The following is an 18551-nucleotide window of genomic DNA, read 5'->3' as shown; positions in this document are numbered from 1 at the left end:
CTTTTTAATGTCATATAAAGAGATCTGAGTAAACTTTTTGTTTCATTGCAACAATCTCATAAATAACTCAGGCTAACCTTGATCTCAATTTAGGTTGGCTTTCAATTCCCAATATTTCTATCTCAGTTTCATGATTGCAAGGATTACGATTATTGACATCATACCCAACTCCTTAAAGACTAATTTATGACAATAGAGTAACTTATCTAAGTAATAGGTATTATCTGTTCAACTTTTACACACAAAAAATTGAAAATTGCTTAGTTATTTATAGTTTATATTTGTATAAAATTATTCATATTAAAAAGTTATGACCCCTTAAAGCACCAATATACAATTGTCACTAAAGAATGCGTTATCCTGATTACAGTGTAATTATCATTTATTAGTTCATCATTAGAAAAGCAATTCCACAATACATCTTTATTTACATTTTAAAGTATTTCAAAGGAACCCTCTCGACTTTTAATTTAACTGAAATATTTTATTATTTAACATGAAAAATCCAGTTTTATTCAGCAGAAAAAGACTGAACCACAATGTATATCTGTTAGATTTCAAATAAGAGCACATAAACCAAAGAAATAAGGGTATTAGTCGTTTCAAGAACAAACAAAAATACTTTTTTTTCTTTAAAAAAAAAAGAAATCCATCTAAGACAGTGGTTATTTATCTCTGCCCAACACAACAGTGTTTGCACCTTTCGAGAAATCTCTGTGACTTTATATAGTAGTTGCTTTTAGTGTTGTCAAATAACAGAATAAATCATGCTTTCGCCTTGTCTGCAACAGAAGATAAAACAGAATCTGTTTTCAGGTTTGAAAGTTGCCATCAATTGTTAGCCTTGCATGCTTCTTTCTATGGGGATAAAGCCTGTGCAGAGCAGCCAATGATAGAAAAATCACCATTTTCCACAATGTACACAGCCTTACAGCTTTATAGTTCCTTATTTGTTGATATTTATTTCACGAATGTCTAGTTTACACTAAGTTCAGATAGGAACTAGTAATTGGCTATTACCACAATTAATTTCTATTCATGCATGTTAAGAAACAAATAATAAAATGCTCCATTGTATAGTGATACATGACACAAGGGAGTAAAACAATGACTACCAGCAGAGCACTACTTTAAAAAACTACAGATATGATGAGGATACTAGTGATTTTTAAATTTTTATTTCTTATTGTCTCAACATTTTAGCAATAAATTTTCTTGGTAGTTCTGTCATTTTACTTGTGAGGACTACAGAAATGACACCTCCTCGAAAATTCTATTAACTTCTATGAAATAGAATGAGTTTTAAATTTGTAAGAGAACTCTGATTGAGTATTTAATTTATTGTACTTTCAGTCAAACTTTTATTTGGTTTTAAGGAACATTCCCTTCTCTCAGAGTCAACAACTCTTGTTATAAAGACAATTCCTGATTATCTTTGCTGAATGGAACTTAATATAACTGCTAATAACATGAACTTTTACACTGCATGTTGCTTCTCTGCTAAGACTTAAAAAATTAAAATGAAACTGTTTAATTATATACTTTCTTTTATTTCATTCATTCATTACAGACTCTAAAGATATAGCTAAAATTGGAGATTGGAAGGACACAACTCAGTTACTCTGTGTGTGTATGAAGAATGATATTAGCAATCCTCCACACCTTAGAGTATAATTAGACAAGAAAGCTAAACTTCTATATGGTAAGGTTCTAGAATTGAGAGTTTTGATTTGTGCCTCAGGTTTTAAAGACTTATTTATTTTTATCTTACATGTATTTGTGATCTGTTTGCTGTATGCATGTCTGCACATATGTGCCTTGACCAAGAAGTTGAAAACAGGGAATGTGACCCTTTGAAATTGGAGTTACAAATACTTGTTATTTGCCGAGTGGGTGCTGGTAACCAACCTGGGTTTTAAGCAAGAGATGCAAGTGCTCATTATCCCTTAGCTATCTCTCTGGTCACGTGATACTTCAACTTTTAAATTATGTACATTTAAACAATCAGTTAAGTTCAGAAGTTGGAGGATAGTCGAGTGATTTGTAATAGAAGGCAAAACATATGGAGATTATGGTATACATAAGAATCTTATTGATGAACTGGGATCTCCAATAACATGGAAAGCAGTCCAAGACTGTCACATTTTTGTATAAATTAAGATATACAAATTGTCTTGAAAAACCAAAAAGTGACATACAAATTAAAAACAAAACAAAACAAACAAAACCCCTCAAGCATTGCTTTTTTTTCAGTCCTGTAGTTATATAACCTGAGTGTAGGCACCCTAAGTTTAAGGAGACTTATGAGTACAGAAACAAGAAGTTCAAAATATTCTCATGATCTGCTTTCATATCCAAGTGTCAGAAACTACACACAAACACCACACCCAAGTTTTTTTTTCCTTACATAGCTTTAAGTTTGTCCTTGGCTTAAAACTTTGGATTTTACTACCAACAAATCAGTAGTCGAATGATTCTACAGTTATAAAATAATTCTGGAATTTGCAAAACACATACACAATAAGCAGGCTACATTGTCTATCCAGCTACATATACTGATTCAGAAATGGTAATTTTTGAGTGGAGGTTAAAGAAATTCATAGACTTAAGATCCATGGGCCATTGAGGATGATGGATAAAAATCTATCATTGAATACATGGCCATGTCTTTTAGGGATACTTACAATACTTGCATAGGAAGACTGTTATTACTAAGGAGCGGCCAACTCTTTCAATATTATTTCTTTTACAGTTAATTAATCTATTTATTTAGGTTTCTAATTTTTCATAAATACATATGACCAGTAACTGTGAATGGTAGTTGCCTTATTGGGCAACAAATATCAGAATATTTTTACTTCTATTCAATTGTCCTTTGGTGCTCCTAGACCCCATGATCCCTTCTCTGTCACTCTTTCCACATTCTAGGAATCAGCATTATATAGTCAGATTCACCTTAAAATCCAAATATGAGAGAACATGTGGTGTTTTTATTACTTCATGATGATAATTTTATAATAACGCATTGAACATATTGTTTTAGAAATAGATGGTTTGTTGTTTAGTGTGTGGCTCACAGGGCATCAAAATCTACTTAAAACCAATGGAAGGACTTTTTGGTTTTTGGTAAATTAAGAAAAGCGTGCTAACTTAGTGGGAAAACTATTGACTATTATTGATATGAGATTCCCTCCAGTAACTTTAAAATTCCTCATATATGATATAATATTTTTGTTGAAAGATGACTACTATGGGGGCTGGAGTTTAAGAGCATTGCCTGCTCTTCCAAAGGTCCTGAGTTCAATTTCCAGCAACCACATGGTGGCTCACAACCATCTGTAATGGGGTCTGGTGCCCTCTTCTGGCCTGCAGGCATACACACAGACAGAATATTGTATAATAAATAAATAAATAAATAAATAAATAAATAAATAATTTTTTTTTAAAGATGACTACTATGCTTTGGATAACATTTAACAGAATCCAGTCCATTTATAGCATTAGCAATCATATACACTCTGAATTTCATTAGTTATATATGTTACATATATTGATCATTTTGCTCAAATGTGAATTAAAGTTGACATGTGCCTCTTAAGATCTCTGCTGAACACAGTGAAGTACCAGACTCTTAATATACATACAAGTTCTTAAATACAAGGATTCTGGATCCCTAAGTCACTGTTTCCTGTCACTAGGGAACACTACTCTGATTTCTTGTCTGAAGTTCTGAAACAAATGAAACAGAACACACAGTGCAAATTTCTCAGAAAATGGACATAAAAGGTATATTTCCAAGGGACACATGGCTAGAAACATTGTCACCATATTAAAATTGGCTGGCTTTAGATCTCTGAGTCATTTCAGATGTGAACTAAAAGACTATATGGAGTAAAATAGCTTACTAGGACTGAAAAGGGGAAAAATCTAAAATAAAGTAAGCAGAAATGAAATAATAAACACAATAATAATGAGAAAATGTAAATGAAAATTATCATGATAAGATGATTATACATTATTTGAACAAGGACAACAGCTATGAACATGCTGAAGTGGATAAGGGGAAGACTTCAAATGCCCAGCCCTTCACAAACAAACAAACAAAAACAATAAACAACTAAAGAATGTTGAGAGTAGGAGAAACAGTCTTCTCTAGGATGATCACATAATTTTGTTATTCAACCTTAATAGCCAATTCTGAAAACATAAACACAAATGACATCATTCAATTATTCAAAATGAGTAGGCTATATTATATATATATATACATATGTGTGTGCATGTGTGTATGTATATGTGTATGTATATACATTTCTTAATAATTGTTACATGTATACTTATATACTTATATACATGTAACAACAATTAATGAAGAATATATCATGAATTTAAGTGAGAGCAAAGAGATATGTACAGATGTACAAGAGAGTTTGAGGTGAGGAAAATAAAAGCTGAAATGATACAATTCTGTCATAATCCCAAAAATTAAAAAAAGAGTTAATAATATCTCAATAGGTGATATAAATCCTTAAATAAGCTGATTTAAAAGTAGAAAATCATGACTTGAAGTCTGTGATGAGTCTGAAATATTCAAAATGGAGTTTTAAAGATAAATCCAAGAGATATACTGTCTCTCATGAATATTTAAGGTACATTGTGGAACGATAGGAGGACGTACTCTTTCTCACTTTCTCACTCTTTTTCTAAGGAGCAGAAAAAAGAAAAGTATCTTGTCACATTGCCATGAAACTTAAAACCAAAATTATTGGAACTATAGATAATTCTCTGAGCAAAATGACAATTGGAAAGCTCCTAGATCAACCATGGGCACAGAGAAAAAGAAATAATATCACCATAGTACTTAGGAAAAAATTATGGTCATGTAATATTCTGTGCCAAAATAAATCTTCCAAGATGAGAGCCATTATTAAAACTATGTGAAAAAAAAACTGTGTGTATATTGTTATTAAAGTTGTGTTTCTGTACATTGAATTCAAGGCTTCATACATGATAGTCACTGAACTGCATCTTTTATAGTAAAAAAATAAACTATTTATTTTTATTTTATATATATTGTTTGCCTGTGTGTGTGTATATACATATGTAGATCAGTAAGCCAGAAGAGGGTATCGAATCCCTGAAAACTGGAGTTACAGATAGTTGTGAACCACCGTTTGTGGACTGAGAACTGAGTGTGGGAATTCTTCAAAGGCCACAAGTACTCTTAACCACTGAGCCAATTTTTCTAGCTCCTTAAAGAAAACCAAATTCTCATTAAAGAGGGAATGTAACAACTCATACACTTTGCAAAATGAAATTCTACAGGACATACTTCATGAAAAGAATATTTACTTTCAGAAGAAAGGAGAAAAATATCATAGAAAAGATGTGGCAAGCATAAAGATTACTTGGCTATCTTTTACAAGAACAAGTAGCCTTTTTGTAACTTCTAACTTTTGACCCAATGATACTGCTAACATTGTTGGAGACTTGTTAGATTAAACTCTAGACAATATTCCAAAGGGAAGAGATAATCTGAATAGTTCCTGGTTGAAAAGAGAGCAGAGACACTGAATAAATTTAAACTCTTTTGGAAACACATGTATTAAAACATTAAACATTGATTCTATAAAAATATAACATGTAACTTTCAAGCCAGTGTTGTAAAATCAAAGTTAAAATTGATGTTAAATATGATTAAAACAACTTCCTAAATATTTTAAATTTAAGTCAGCTTATCACTTAGCTTATATTAAAGACTGTGGCACTGAGCTAACTGTAATTACTCAACTTCATTCTGTCTTGCTGGAAAATAATTCACTCTATTTTTAGATTCAGTCTTCTTGATTTCATATTCTTCTCAAGTGAGCTGAAAGCCTCGGATGTCTTCAGTGAAAAGTGGCTTTGTTAGCAATCCAATGTTCTATTGCCAGAGTTTATATTTAGTGTGTGAGAACCTTTCACAGTAGAAAATACTGTCTGGTCCTATAAGCCTGCCCTTTTTGTGAGATAACAGCTTCACCTTCTCGCTTTACATCATCTATCCTCAAACTCCCTGGTTTAATGCTAGAAAATCCCTGTACCTAGGATTTCTTTATGCTCTCTGTTCTCACAGTTATCTATGAAAACATGATTGGACAGAACATCACAAGCTCCAAGCATAAATGTTTCTGAACTGCAGAAGAGGCTGGGCGGTGAGGTATTAATAACAACTCTCTCAGGGAGTCCAAATCAATAGCTATGTCACCAAAGGCCTTGCTTATCCAGTTCACCACTGAACAATTACGCAATGGTCTGAGTATTGTGACCATTCTACGCTTCTGAATGTCAAAGAGCCTCAGAGGAAATATTAATAAGAGCATCTTTCTGGGGGAAAGCAATGCTGCACATTAATAGTGCACATTTCACTTACATAGACACAGTGAGAATTTATTCAGCTCTAAGAAAAAATTAGAGTATGAAAATCTCATGAAATGAGTGCTCTTTGGAACTGTGATATTAAGAGGGTTGGCTCAAATGCAGAAAGACAAAAAGCACAATTCATTCTCATATGTGGGTCTCAGCTTGCAATGTATACATGGATGTGTGTATTTGAGTATAAAGGTGAGTGGGGCCTAAAGTAGTAGAACAGAGGGCAAGAGGGATTAAAAAGAAGTACTATGGAAGAAAGGGGACACAATAACGTATGTGACATGGAAATTGGAATGATGGCTGAGTAGAGGCTACGAGGGAGTGCAGGAGTGTAAAGGGGTGCAGAACAGTGTAATGGGGTGCAGGACAGTGTAAGGGAATTCAGGACAGTATGAAGGAGTACAAGACAGTGTAGGGAGTACAGCACAGTGTGAGGGAGTACAGGACAGTGTGAGGGAGTACAGGACAGTGTGAGGGAGTACAGGACAGTGTGAGGAAATGCAGGGCAGTGTGAGGAAATGCAGGACAGTGTAAAGGGTGCAGGACAGTGTAAGGGGATGCATGACAGTGAAGAGCCATGCAAGCCAATGTAGGTGAGTACAGGAGAGTAGAGGGGGAGCAGGACAGTGTAAGGAGGTACAGAACAGTGGAAAGGGTACAGGGAAGAGGAAATGGGAGCAGGGCAATTAATGGGTGAAAGACAGTGTATAGAAGACGGGTAGATGAATAAGGAAGCGAACTTCTTAAAGCACACTTCCGTAGGGAATGCATGCTAATAACTAATATTGTGTATGCTAACTGACAAAAAGGCACACTGTAAAACAATTGAAAGAGAATCTCATTTCAGAAATTTAATCTCCACTGCCAAATGAAACTGGTTGAATTATATCATGTGATCTCTCCAGGCCTTACTTCTTGCAGCAGATGTATAATCCAACACTAACATTAATATGTCAATAAGGTTTATCCTAATTTAATGTTCATGAGGAGCTTATCAGGGATTCATGTTACTTTAGAACACACAAAAGAATAAAACTTGCATTCAAATTTGCATGCTAATTGGTTTCAGTTAATTCTTACATAGTTGTAATACTCTTGGATAGACAAAATAAAAAGCAATTAGATGTAAATTAGCACTTTAAAAATCAACAATATTTTGCCCAGATCTTAAAAATAATGTCATAAAGTAGACATAATTAAAACAATTAAAATTATGTCAGCAACAGTATGCTAGCACAACAGTTTTGTTTAGGAAGATGTTTAAATGATTATGAAAAATAGATTGGTACTTAGGATGAAAAACTGACTTGTTATGAAGAGAGTAATTTGAAGCATTTGAATTTGGTTTCAATATTTAGAATTTATACTTAAAATCATATTTCTCTTTATTTGATTGATATAGGAACAATCAGAGTACAGCTCTTATTTTGCTCATTGAATCTGGGTATAAGTCTATGTTACCAATATTATGCAAAAGGAAAGGGAAATTCACAACTCAGTAATCTACCTTTTAGAATATAATTTCATAATAAACCACTCAAGTAGAAGTCAATATGTATCATGCAGTGGACTTTGAAGGTGTGGGTTTGACAGGCCATGCTAGGAGGGATGTTAGGGAACAGAAAGAGCCATTTAAAGCCAGCCATCCCAGATATCAATTAGGAGCTGTGACTAGATATGTCAACATTCTCTAGTGCAAACTGGATTGTCCAAGGCCTGTGACATCCTTTCTGATGTATATAACAGATGTCTTCCATATCGAGGGATTCCTTTGAGGCACACAAATACTAGCATGGTGATATCCTTTGACACAAGTATCATGGTTGATGTCAGCAAACTTTTTCACAAAGGGCTTAGTCACTGTCTAATAATTAAGATTAAGACAATAGCAGCTTCCACTGCTCAGACAAGGATTGAGATCTCCAGAGATAATGGAGAATACTGTATTTTCCAAACAAAGAAAGGGCTTAAAGCAAGAATACAGAAAGGAATATGGTATACCTGGAAACAGGAAAAAAAAGAAAAAGAAACAGTAAATACTTTCTTGATACAGCAACTTCTAGAACCAGAGTTCTGGAAGACTCTTAAAACTTGGTTGCTTACTGAATCAGTACTAAGCTGTTCAGCTTTCCGCATGTACTAGCTAGTTTTATATATCAGTTGACATAAGATGGATTCATCAGAAAGGAGGGAGGCTCAATTGTGAAAATGCCTCCATAAGATCTGGCTGGAAGACAATATTTTTTTTTATTTTTTTTCTGTTTTTTTTTAAATTATTTTTATTCTTTTTTAATTAAAATTTCCACCTGTCCCCGTTTCCCATTTCCCTCCCCCTCCTCCCAAATATTGCCCCTCCCCCCACTCCCCTTTCCCTATCTCCACTCCTCTTCTCCTCCCCCCACTCCATTCCCTCTCCCTCTCGATACTGAAGAGCAGTACAAATTCCCTGCCCTGTGGGAAGACCAAGGTCCTCACACTTCTATCTAGGTCCAGGAAGGTGATCGTCCAAACAGGCTAAGCTCCCACAAAGCCAGCTGATGAGAAGCCAAAGACAATAGCACTAGGTTTCGATCCTAATAAAAGACAATATTTTTTAAAATACTGATCGATGGGGGAGGGCCCAACCCATTACGGGTGGTGCCATTCCTTGGGTGGTGGTTGTGAGTTCTATAAGAAACAAGGCTGATCAAGCCATGGGGAGCAAGTCAGTAAGCAGCATCCCTCTATTGCCTCTCCATCAGCTCTTGCCTCCAAGTTTCTGCCCTTATGTGCTCCTGAACTAATTGCATTTGATGATGAGCTGTTATGTGACATTGAGTAATATAAACCCTTTCTTCCACAAGTTGCTTTGAGTTATGGGATTTCATCACAGCAATAGTGAACCTAACTAAGGCACTGCATTAGAGCTCAGAAAGCAAAACTTTCTTCTGTCTTCCTCTTTCTACATTCTACTTTTGGATGGACAACAGATAAACTACAAAACCAGCTTACCCTAATTGTCTCTGGGACTATGTTCCCTTACAGGAGCCCCTGCCCATGAAACTGCTTAAAGACTTCTGCTACCGTGTCTTCCTCTTTCCTTGAATTTTAACACAAAAATAATAACTTTAGTTTTTGCTGTCTATATCTTTACTCATGGATGTTACTAAGAGTTCAAACTTGCATGGCCTGCTGTTTAGTCTCTCAAACGTCAAAATTTTGTCAAGTTCTTAAATTTTAACAAGGACCAAATTATGTGAAAAAAAAGGAACCCTGCATCTCCTTGTGACAGACAATATGGAATTATACTATAAATTACATTTCTGTGGGTTTGCTGCACACCAAACCCTAATTCTCAAGTTTATTCAAGCAAAATTTGAAAATAGTCACTGCCTCTCAAAGGCCAAGCAGAGAAAGAGCTGGACTTCCATTCTCAATATGTTAGCAGCTGTTTTGCAATCCCAAGAAAAACATTTCTGTTTCCAATACTTTCAGCTTATCATTAGTAAAATGAAGGATAGCGGCATTTTCTAGATAGTTACAGATCTAAAGCACTGAGAGATAATGAGGAGAAACATGTGACCTGATGGATGGGCTTTACTCTTACTGCATTCCTTCCTCACTGCCTTGTGGTCATTCACAGAAACCCATTTGTTACACAATATTGCACAGGTGATTTTTTAAATACAACTCCTTTATCTGATAGATGTGATGAAAAAGACACATGCATAATTATTACAAGCTATAGCACAAAGCAAAGAAAGAGGGATTAATTTTTTATGAAAACCAACCTATATAAACAATTACATTTAATTAGGTAAGATTAATGAAATTCATGGATAGAAAACACAACCAATAAAGGAACCAAGCCCTTAGATAAAGCAAAGAAAACATTAAGAGACATGAGGAACATGCACATTGTTCAAAACCAGTAAGTCAGATCAACAGGTAACATTTGTCAAGGTTATAAAGCAAAAGGAGACCAAATCGTGAGGTTTTTTTGAATGCTGTAGTGAATAGTCACTTTCAACAGACCTACAAAATCATTTAGAGAACATAAGGGACTCCCATGACGTCAAGTTAAAAACTGCAATGACCTTTGCTTTGTGTCCTAGTTTTCTCTTCTATTGCTTTGATAAAACATTCTTATAATAGGCTATTTAAAGGAGGGAAGTGATTATTTGACTTATTCTTCCACATCACAACGAATCACTAAGAGAAGTCATGGTCGAAACTCAAGCAGAATCTGTAGAGGAACACTGATTACAGGATGCTCATATAGCTTTCTTGGAGACTTCATGATAGCCTACCTAGGCAATGTTCTGGACCCACCAATAACAATTTAAAAAAAATTACAATCCTAGAGCAGTGGCCTCAGGTTGAGTGCTGGGCAATCTTTAGATTAAGGTCCCTCATCCAAAGTTAGTCTAATTAGGTCAAGTTGACAGTAAGCAATAAACAGGACACTTTGAGATTGAATGGATTATGTGATACAGACTAGAATAACAATGAGATGGGGTAGGGTTTTGGAAGGCACCAAGGAAATTGCTTTCAAGTTCTACTTATGATACAAACTTTCTTTCAAATAGGAGGAGATTCAAGTATAGCATTTCACTCTCATCTGAAATAGATTTTGATGAGGCTATGTTGGGCTTCAGCATGATGCCATAAAATGGAAGCACAGGTTTATGTAAGAAAGTAAGGACATTAATGGTGGTGAGACATAGTGGGATGAGGGTCAGTAGCACAGCTGTCGCCCTTTGTCAATACAGTGTCAGCTATTTAATCCCTCACAGGTTCTTCCTTCTACACTTCTACACCCATGAAACACGAAAAATGCTTAACCTTATCTTTCCTTCCCTTTTTTGGTTGCCTTTTCTTTCTGATCCTTCAATGTTGTAGGAAAGCTTAAGATAATTTCTGCAATCTTTGGAGGCCACCTAGAGAATAATTCTGGGAAGGAAGAGATAATCTTAAGCACTTCAACTCTGGTCAAGCAATCAAATGGTCTCATTAGGAGACTCTGCATTTTTCTGTCTTAAGCTTACCTACTACATGAATATACTAAGTTATCGATGTGTCTGGCCGACTGTTTGGTGTTGTTTTGTCTCAAAGATAAATATAACACACGTCATCAACAGGAGTAACTAAGAGAATATACATTCAAAAATAACAAATATAAATGATTATTTTTATCAAAGCTAAACCAATAAAGTCAAATACAAATAATGCTTCTCTTTTCCCCCTCCATAGATGTATAGTCAAGTTATAGTTTGAAGTGCTCATTTAATTCATATAAGTATATAAAGTTCATGAATAAGTTTATTCATATACATTTGAATACTTTGACACTTGCTATGAAAAGTTCAGAGGTTTGGCTGTGATATAAAGTGTTGGCAGAGAATAGAGGCAATGATATGTCTTATTATTGTAGGAAAGAGAGGAACATTATGAAAGTGCTCAAGAAAATGAATAGCTTAAAATGGAAAGCATATCTTTATAAAAATCTTTACATCTACTCTGTTTCCCACTTGTTTGAAAATAATAGTTTATTACTTATAGTGGGAACCATATATATTTAGAAGTTTTATGATTACTTCATATCGATTATGATTACTACTTTATGTATAAAGTCAATGTTTTTTTTAGTTAGTAATTTAAGGATAAAACATCCAAGGTTAATTCTCATTTTGCTATGCTTATTAGAAATGATGAGTGTCTGGGCAGTACACAGAGACTCTTGTTTCTATGACCAGAGGAAGGGTACTAAAGCTAACATTGCAAACGCAGATACTCAGTCTCAAAATAAACTAATGTTATTTCTCTTTTCTTTAAAACCATCTCTGCCAAACAGTGAGTGAAAGTTTATTCCTTATATAAAAGTGAAATTTTACATAAAAATCTTGTTAAATAAAAAATACATGGAATCCTAGATTTATAATATTTATCCAGAGCTCTTTTTCTTTCCCAAAATTGTTGGAGAGTTAATTAATGTTTATTTATGGCATTTTCTAAGGCAAAGGAAATTCATAGGCCATCCCTTTTAGGATAATTTATAATTTCTCTACTATAAAATCTTGATATAGGTGGACAAAAGTGTTAGTTTTTTAATATTTGTTTAATTTTAATAAAATATCTTAGTTATTAAATTGTAGAGACTGTTTCATACTTTATGCAACAGATACAAAACTTCTCATGCCACTATTAATGTTTTCCAACTCCAAGCATTACGATCAGTTAATAGTTTAGTGAAATGTGTGATAATCAATAGCCCATGTGCACTATTGATTACACCTGTGAATATTCACTTTTCTTTCCCATCTTTCTGTCTTTCAGCATTTTAAACAAATGTGAATGTAATGCTAGTATATTAGTGAATAAATATAATATTGTGCCAGAAGATAAAAATTCCTGGGAATAATTTACAACAGAGATTAGAACATGTTTGGTCCACCACTGTGTAAAAAAAAGATCACTGTATTTCTACATTGTATTGCTTGAAATTTCAATTTAAGTGTAGGTAAATAGATTATCCTTATTAAGGTTAAGTAAAAATGTTAAATATATATTTATTTAATTAATAAGTCTTTGTGAGATGATTAATGTGAGAGAAAAATTATTTTTAAATCAGTTATCCACTCTCATGATAAAAATATGAAAGTTATAATTTTAAATTTAAGTGTATTTTGCAATGTTATTATATGTTAACAATTACATTTAAATACCTTACTAAAATTAAAAATTTAATATAGGTAAAAATTTTACTTAGTACTAGCAAAGGTCAGTAATCCACTGAGGTTGGTGTTGTTTTCCTATATAATAATGATATGAATCTAAGAACTTACAGGGTTTAATTCAAAGAAATATGCTATATCATTTCCATATGAAAGGTAAAAATAATAGATCAGTTTGTCTTCAGTTAATAGAAGCCAATTTCTTCAACAAGAAATGATCACTCTTCAGGCTGACGAGGGAGGGGGACTTGATGGGGGAGGAGGAGGGAAATGGGAGGCGGTGGCGGGGAGGAGGCAGAAATCTTTAATAAATAAATAAATTAATTAATTAAAAAATAAAATTACAAAAAAAAAAAAGAAATGATCAGGAAATGCACCAAAACTTCTGAGAAACAATTGAAGATACAAGATAAATTATTTGTATTTTTGCATCTTACCATGGCAGGATCCCTCAATTTCTTCATACCCTGTACTGCAGATACACCTTCCAAGAGGAACAAGCCAATCTCCATCAGCTCCACAGTAGAGTTTAGGCGTATCCCGCTCTTCAGCACTCTTCACACATGAACCCCGCACTTCAACCAAAGATGAAGAATCAACCCTCGGGATGGTATCAGGAAACATAGCCAAGTTCCGCACAGTGAAGGGGCATTTTTTGTAGAAAACACGGACTGAGACCAGGGCAATGCATGCTCCAATGTCTTGAAAAGCCAAATAAAATCCTTTCCTTTCTATGGGCCCCACCTCACGAATTTCAGTGTTGAGCTTAAGGATGCGATCACCCAAATCCATCTGAGTAAAGCTCTCATCAGCAGCAATTGTGTCGATCTTTATATATTGACTTGGCTTGAATTTAGTCCCATGGGACTCATCCGATTCTATATAATACAGATTGAATGTTTCTTTACAAGTTCCCAGGACCCATGGGATGCTGTTACAATCTCTCAGTGTGAACTTCATCTCCACGTAAATTTTCTGTGCAGCATCACGAGAGATCCAATTAGTCCGAAGCCAGTTGTTTTGGTTTGGTTCCATGACATTGCATACCTGGTATGTATGTATGGGCCTGTTGTGCTCATCCATTTCAGTAATGGCATCCCACTGCACACAGAAAAAGACAAATAATGAAGAGATTATAAAACTACTGCCAGAAACAGAAATGTTAATATTTAAGAATATTTTAACAAGAGAGAATGAGATAAAACCATGCTACGAAACTGTCCAAGGCAACAAAGCAGCATTTTAACAATGACCCTTTGATTGGAAGTATACAACCTACTCTTCTGGGGGCTTTCTCCATTAATCGTATGACCAAAAAAGCTTTAATACTATCAGTTTCCTCAACTGTATAATAGAACTGGTAACATTACCTTTTCATAGTGTTGCTGTAAGGTACATGCATTTTAAATATATATCTTAAGCAGTCATAATTCTGGGCAGAGCTGGAAAGGTAGATCAGCTTAAAATTAAAGACACATACTGCTCTTGGAGAGGACCCAAAACTTATTCCCAGCATCCCCATCAGGCAGCTCACTGTCACCTTCAACTATATATGTAGATGCCCTGACATGATTTGCCTGGCTCCCATGAGCTTCTGAACTCTAATGCATGCATGCACACAGAGAACAGACACATAAACTGAATAAAAACTAAAAATATTTATTTGCTTACTAAAAGGATTTAAAGTAATACATTATTTGATCAAAATTACTGGATCCATTAAACTGTGCCCAGTAGTTTTTCCCAAACTATCCTCATCCATAATTTGTTACATAGTGGGATATATTAACCAGTATGAAATTAAACACTTCTACGTCCTTCTGAGATAGATAGGGATACTTTCTATGCTGACTATTTTTTTTTCTGTAAACTTCCCACAAGCTGTAGTAATTGGTGAGGAAGGAACCTTAATTTGGAAAATGCCTTCATAATATTGGGCTACAGAGCACATTTTTAATGAGTGGTTGAAAAGGGAGGGTCCTTTCCATAGCGGGTGGTACCACCCTAGGTTGGTGGTACTGGTTTCTACAAGAAAGCTAGCTGAGCAAGTGGAGGATAGAATAGTTAGACTCTATAATTAGTAGTTATTAGAAGAAACACCATTGGTTGATAGACAACTAGACTATCATTATCTTAGCACCAACCATTTAAATAATCCACAGATTCCCTGAGAGGTAGAGAAAAACAAGGCAAAAGTGATCACAGCTAATATCTATTTCAGTTTGTACTGGACTTGGTGCTATCTGCTAGTGTTCCTACTGGTGTGGTGAAACACCATGACCAAAAGCAACTTGGATAGGAAAAGGTTCATTTCAGTCAGGGTATAGTAACCTGGAGGCAAAAGCTGAGGTGGATGTGATGAAGGAGTGCAACTTACTGGCTTGCTCAACCTGCCTTCTTACAGAAACTAACACCATGAGCCTAGGCATAAATCCACCCACAATGGGCTTGGCCCTCACCCTTCAATCACAAAGAAAATGCCCTATAGGCTTCTGGACGGCTGGATCTTACAGAAGCTCTTTGTTCCTTGAGGTTCTGTCCTCCCAGATCTCAGATGATTTTAGCTTGACACTCTGTGGAGCTTTACATTCAAACACATCACTGTTAAGCTACAACCTTTCTTGTTCCTCCCCAAGTTACACATTAATATTGATATCACAATATAAGACATTCTCAAACTTGAAAGACCCATTCTTACAAATTTAAAACACTTCAAATTTAATCTCTTTTAAAATAAGAAGTCTCGTTTAAAATCCAAAGACTCCCAACTTTAAGTTCTCAACTTTTATTGTAGCCTCCAATAAAATCAAATGCTTTCTTACTTCAGGAGGGAAGAACCAGGGAATCGTCACAATTTGAACAAAACAAAACTGTGTAATAACTCAAGATTCAATGTCTGAGATTCATTCCTGATCTTCTGGTCTCCTCGAAAGGGCTTTTGTCACTTCACTGGATTTGCCCTATGTATTACACACAGCTTGGATCCATCTTACCACTGTTGCTGTTCTTGGTGGTCAACTCATAGTATTGGCATGGCTAAAGGAAGGAGTTAATTGTTGCAACTTGGCTACATCGTCACCAATAGCTTCTCCTATACTCTCCTCAGAGACTGCAGGCTTTCCACACAGTTTAAAGCCTCAGCAGTTCTCCATGACCTTTTTATTCCTTCAAAACCAGTACCATCTGTTTGACTATTCTATTGCCAAGTTCAGCAGTCAGCAGAAGATAGGACCCTGGCCATTTCTATAGCACAGCTTCTGGGTTTTGAGACCGAGAAAACACTTCCCAGACGATTTCCCCTCAATGATGTTGGACTCTTCTTGTGACTGCTAATTTCTTAACTCCAGCTGACTAGTGTTGATAAACCCAGCAAAGCAAAGGTTTTCTTTTTTCCTCAATGGTTCTGGTCTCTTGTTAATCACAGCTGACTTTTCAGCTATAGGTAATCAGAACTACAGTTTATTAACTTAAATTGTGCAAAGTCCCTGATGGAGTTTTGAATGACTCTGAAACTTTCCCATGCAATGTCACAAGCCAGGCCTCTTTCCAAGGCATTTCTCTTCACATTCATATCTTATAACCTCCACAAAACAACTCACCCAGCTTTGGAGACTCAATGGCTTTTCTGGCACACAATTCCAAAATCCTTATACAATCAAAAAAAACAAAAAAAAAAAAAACAAAAAAAAAACTAACATGCTAGGTAATAAGGAGAGTCCTAGGAGAAATATATTGATCATATATTGATCCCTCTTGGAGTGGGAAAATTGACAAGATCTCTTGAGAAAATTGGAAGTATAGGAGTGGTGGGAGAAGGGAGGGCAAAAGGGCAGCAAGGGCACGAGAGGATGGGGGAGGAGAACTTGAGGAAACAGTATTGTCCAAATAAGGGAAAAACAGAGACATCGAGCAAGTAAAGAAATATCTTGATAGAGGAAGCCATTGTGGGGCTAGCAAGAAACCTGACACTAGAAAAATTTGTTATGGCGTAAATGAACGGCAGATAGAAATTATAATAAAATATTCATCTTTAATATATGAAGGACTTACAAGACCGAGGTTCCCGCGGAGAACAGAAAAACAGAAGAAGCGAAGGCGGGGAGCACACCCGCAATCTTTATAAGTAAAAAATATCCTCAGGGGAACCCAGCCTACAAGCAAGGTAATTGGCTGGGCTTCCCCCACAGAAATTCCCAGGTGTTCACAAAGATTACCTCAGCAAGACCCTAAGCAATAGTGGAGAGGGTGCCCGATAAAGGTGCTTTGCCCTGTAGTCAGATTAATGATTATCTTAAATGCCATCATAGAATCTTGATCTAACAACAGATGGAAGCAGAGGCAGAGACCCACTGGGCTGAGCTCACAAAGTCCAGTCAAAGAGTGGGTGGGGTGAGAATACGAGCAAAGAAGTCAAGACCATGATGGGGATAACCACTGAAACAGCTTACCTGAGCTAATGGCAGCTCATTGACTCCAGGCTGACAGCAGGGAAACCAACATAGGACCAAAGTAGGGCCTCTGCATGTGGGTGACAGTTGTGTAGTTGGGACAGACTGTGGGGCTACTGGCAGTGAGACCAGGATTAATCCCTCCTGCTTGTACTGCCTTTTTGGAACCCATTCTCTTTGGAGTGATACCTTGCTCAGCCCAGATATAGTGGGGAAGATCTTGGTCCTGCCTCAAAGCAAGGTCATAGACTTTGTTGATTCCCTATGCGAAGCCTTACCCTCTCTGAGGAGTGGACTTGACAGGGGTGGGACAGGGCGGAATCTGGAGGGTACTGGAGGAGGGGCGGGAGTTCAAACTGGATTTGGTATGTAAAATAAGAAAAGATATTTTTCTAAAATAAATAAATAAATTTTAAAAGAAAGAACAATACCACCAAACCCTGATGCCAATGTCTATCTTAGTTGAGGTTACTCTTGCTTTGATGAGAAAACATGACCAAAACAACTTGAGGAATGAGTTATTTTCACTCACATTTCTATATAACAGTTCATCATCAAAAGCATGATGCCAGTGCCTCAAGTAGGGCAGGGATCCGAAGGCAGAAGTTCATGTAGAGGTCACGGAGGTGTGCTTCTTACCGTCTTGATACTACTGATTACTCAGCCTAATTTCATATAGAGCTGAAGTCCTCAAGTCTAAGGATGAAACCACAAACAATGGGCTTACCCCTCTACCATCAATCAATAATTTAAAAGATGCCGTACAAGCTTGCCTATAACCCTGTCTTATAGAAGCACTTTCTTAATTGAGGTTCCATCCACTCAGGTGACTTTAGCTTGCATCAAACTGGCATAAAACTATTCATCACAGAATCGAAAACCTTAACTACTTGGATCTCCCACCAACTGTTTTGACTTAGTACAGCTGCACTTCCCTGATGGTCTAGTAGGGGAAGCCTGCAAGTGGTACTAAAAAGCT

At 35.8% G+C, this 18551-nt stretch overlaps 1 protein-coding gene across 3 annotated transcripts in view; it reads right to left on the bottom strand.

The window, feature by feature from the left end:
• Positions 1-18551, bottom strand: part of Epha6 (EPH receptor A6) — an 879442-nt gene that overhangs the window by 716863 nt on the left and 144028 nt on the right. For all 3 annotated transcript variants that reach the window (XM_057763562.1, XM_057763564.1, XM_057763563.1), the window contains one exon: positions 13562-14225. In XM_057763562.1, the coding sequence (XP_057619545.1) occupies positions 13562-14225 (664 nt within the window). The remainder of the gene's footprint in view (positions 1-13561; positions 14226-18551) is intronic.

The sequence above is a fragment of the Chionomys nivalis genome, chromosome 3, assembly GCF_950005125.1.
Source record: "Chionomys nivalis chromosome 3, mChiNiv1.1, whole genome shotgun sequence".
Taxonomy (NCBI): domain Eukaryota; kingdom Metazoa; phylum Chordata; class Mammalia; order Rodentia; family Cricetidae; genus Chionomys; species Chionomys nivalis.
Note: the sequence above shows the minus strand (reverse complement) of the source record. Positions and strands in the feature narration are given on the sequence as shown.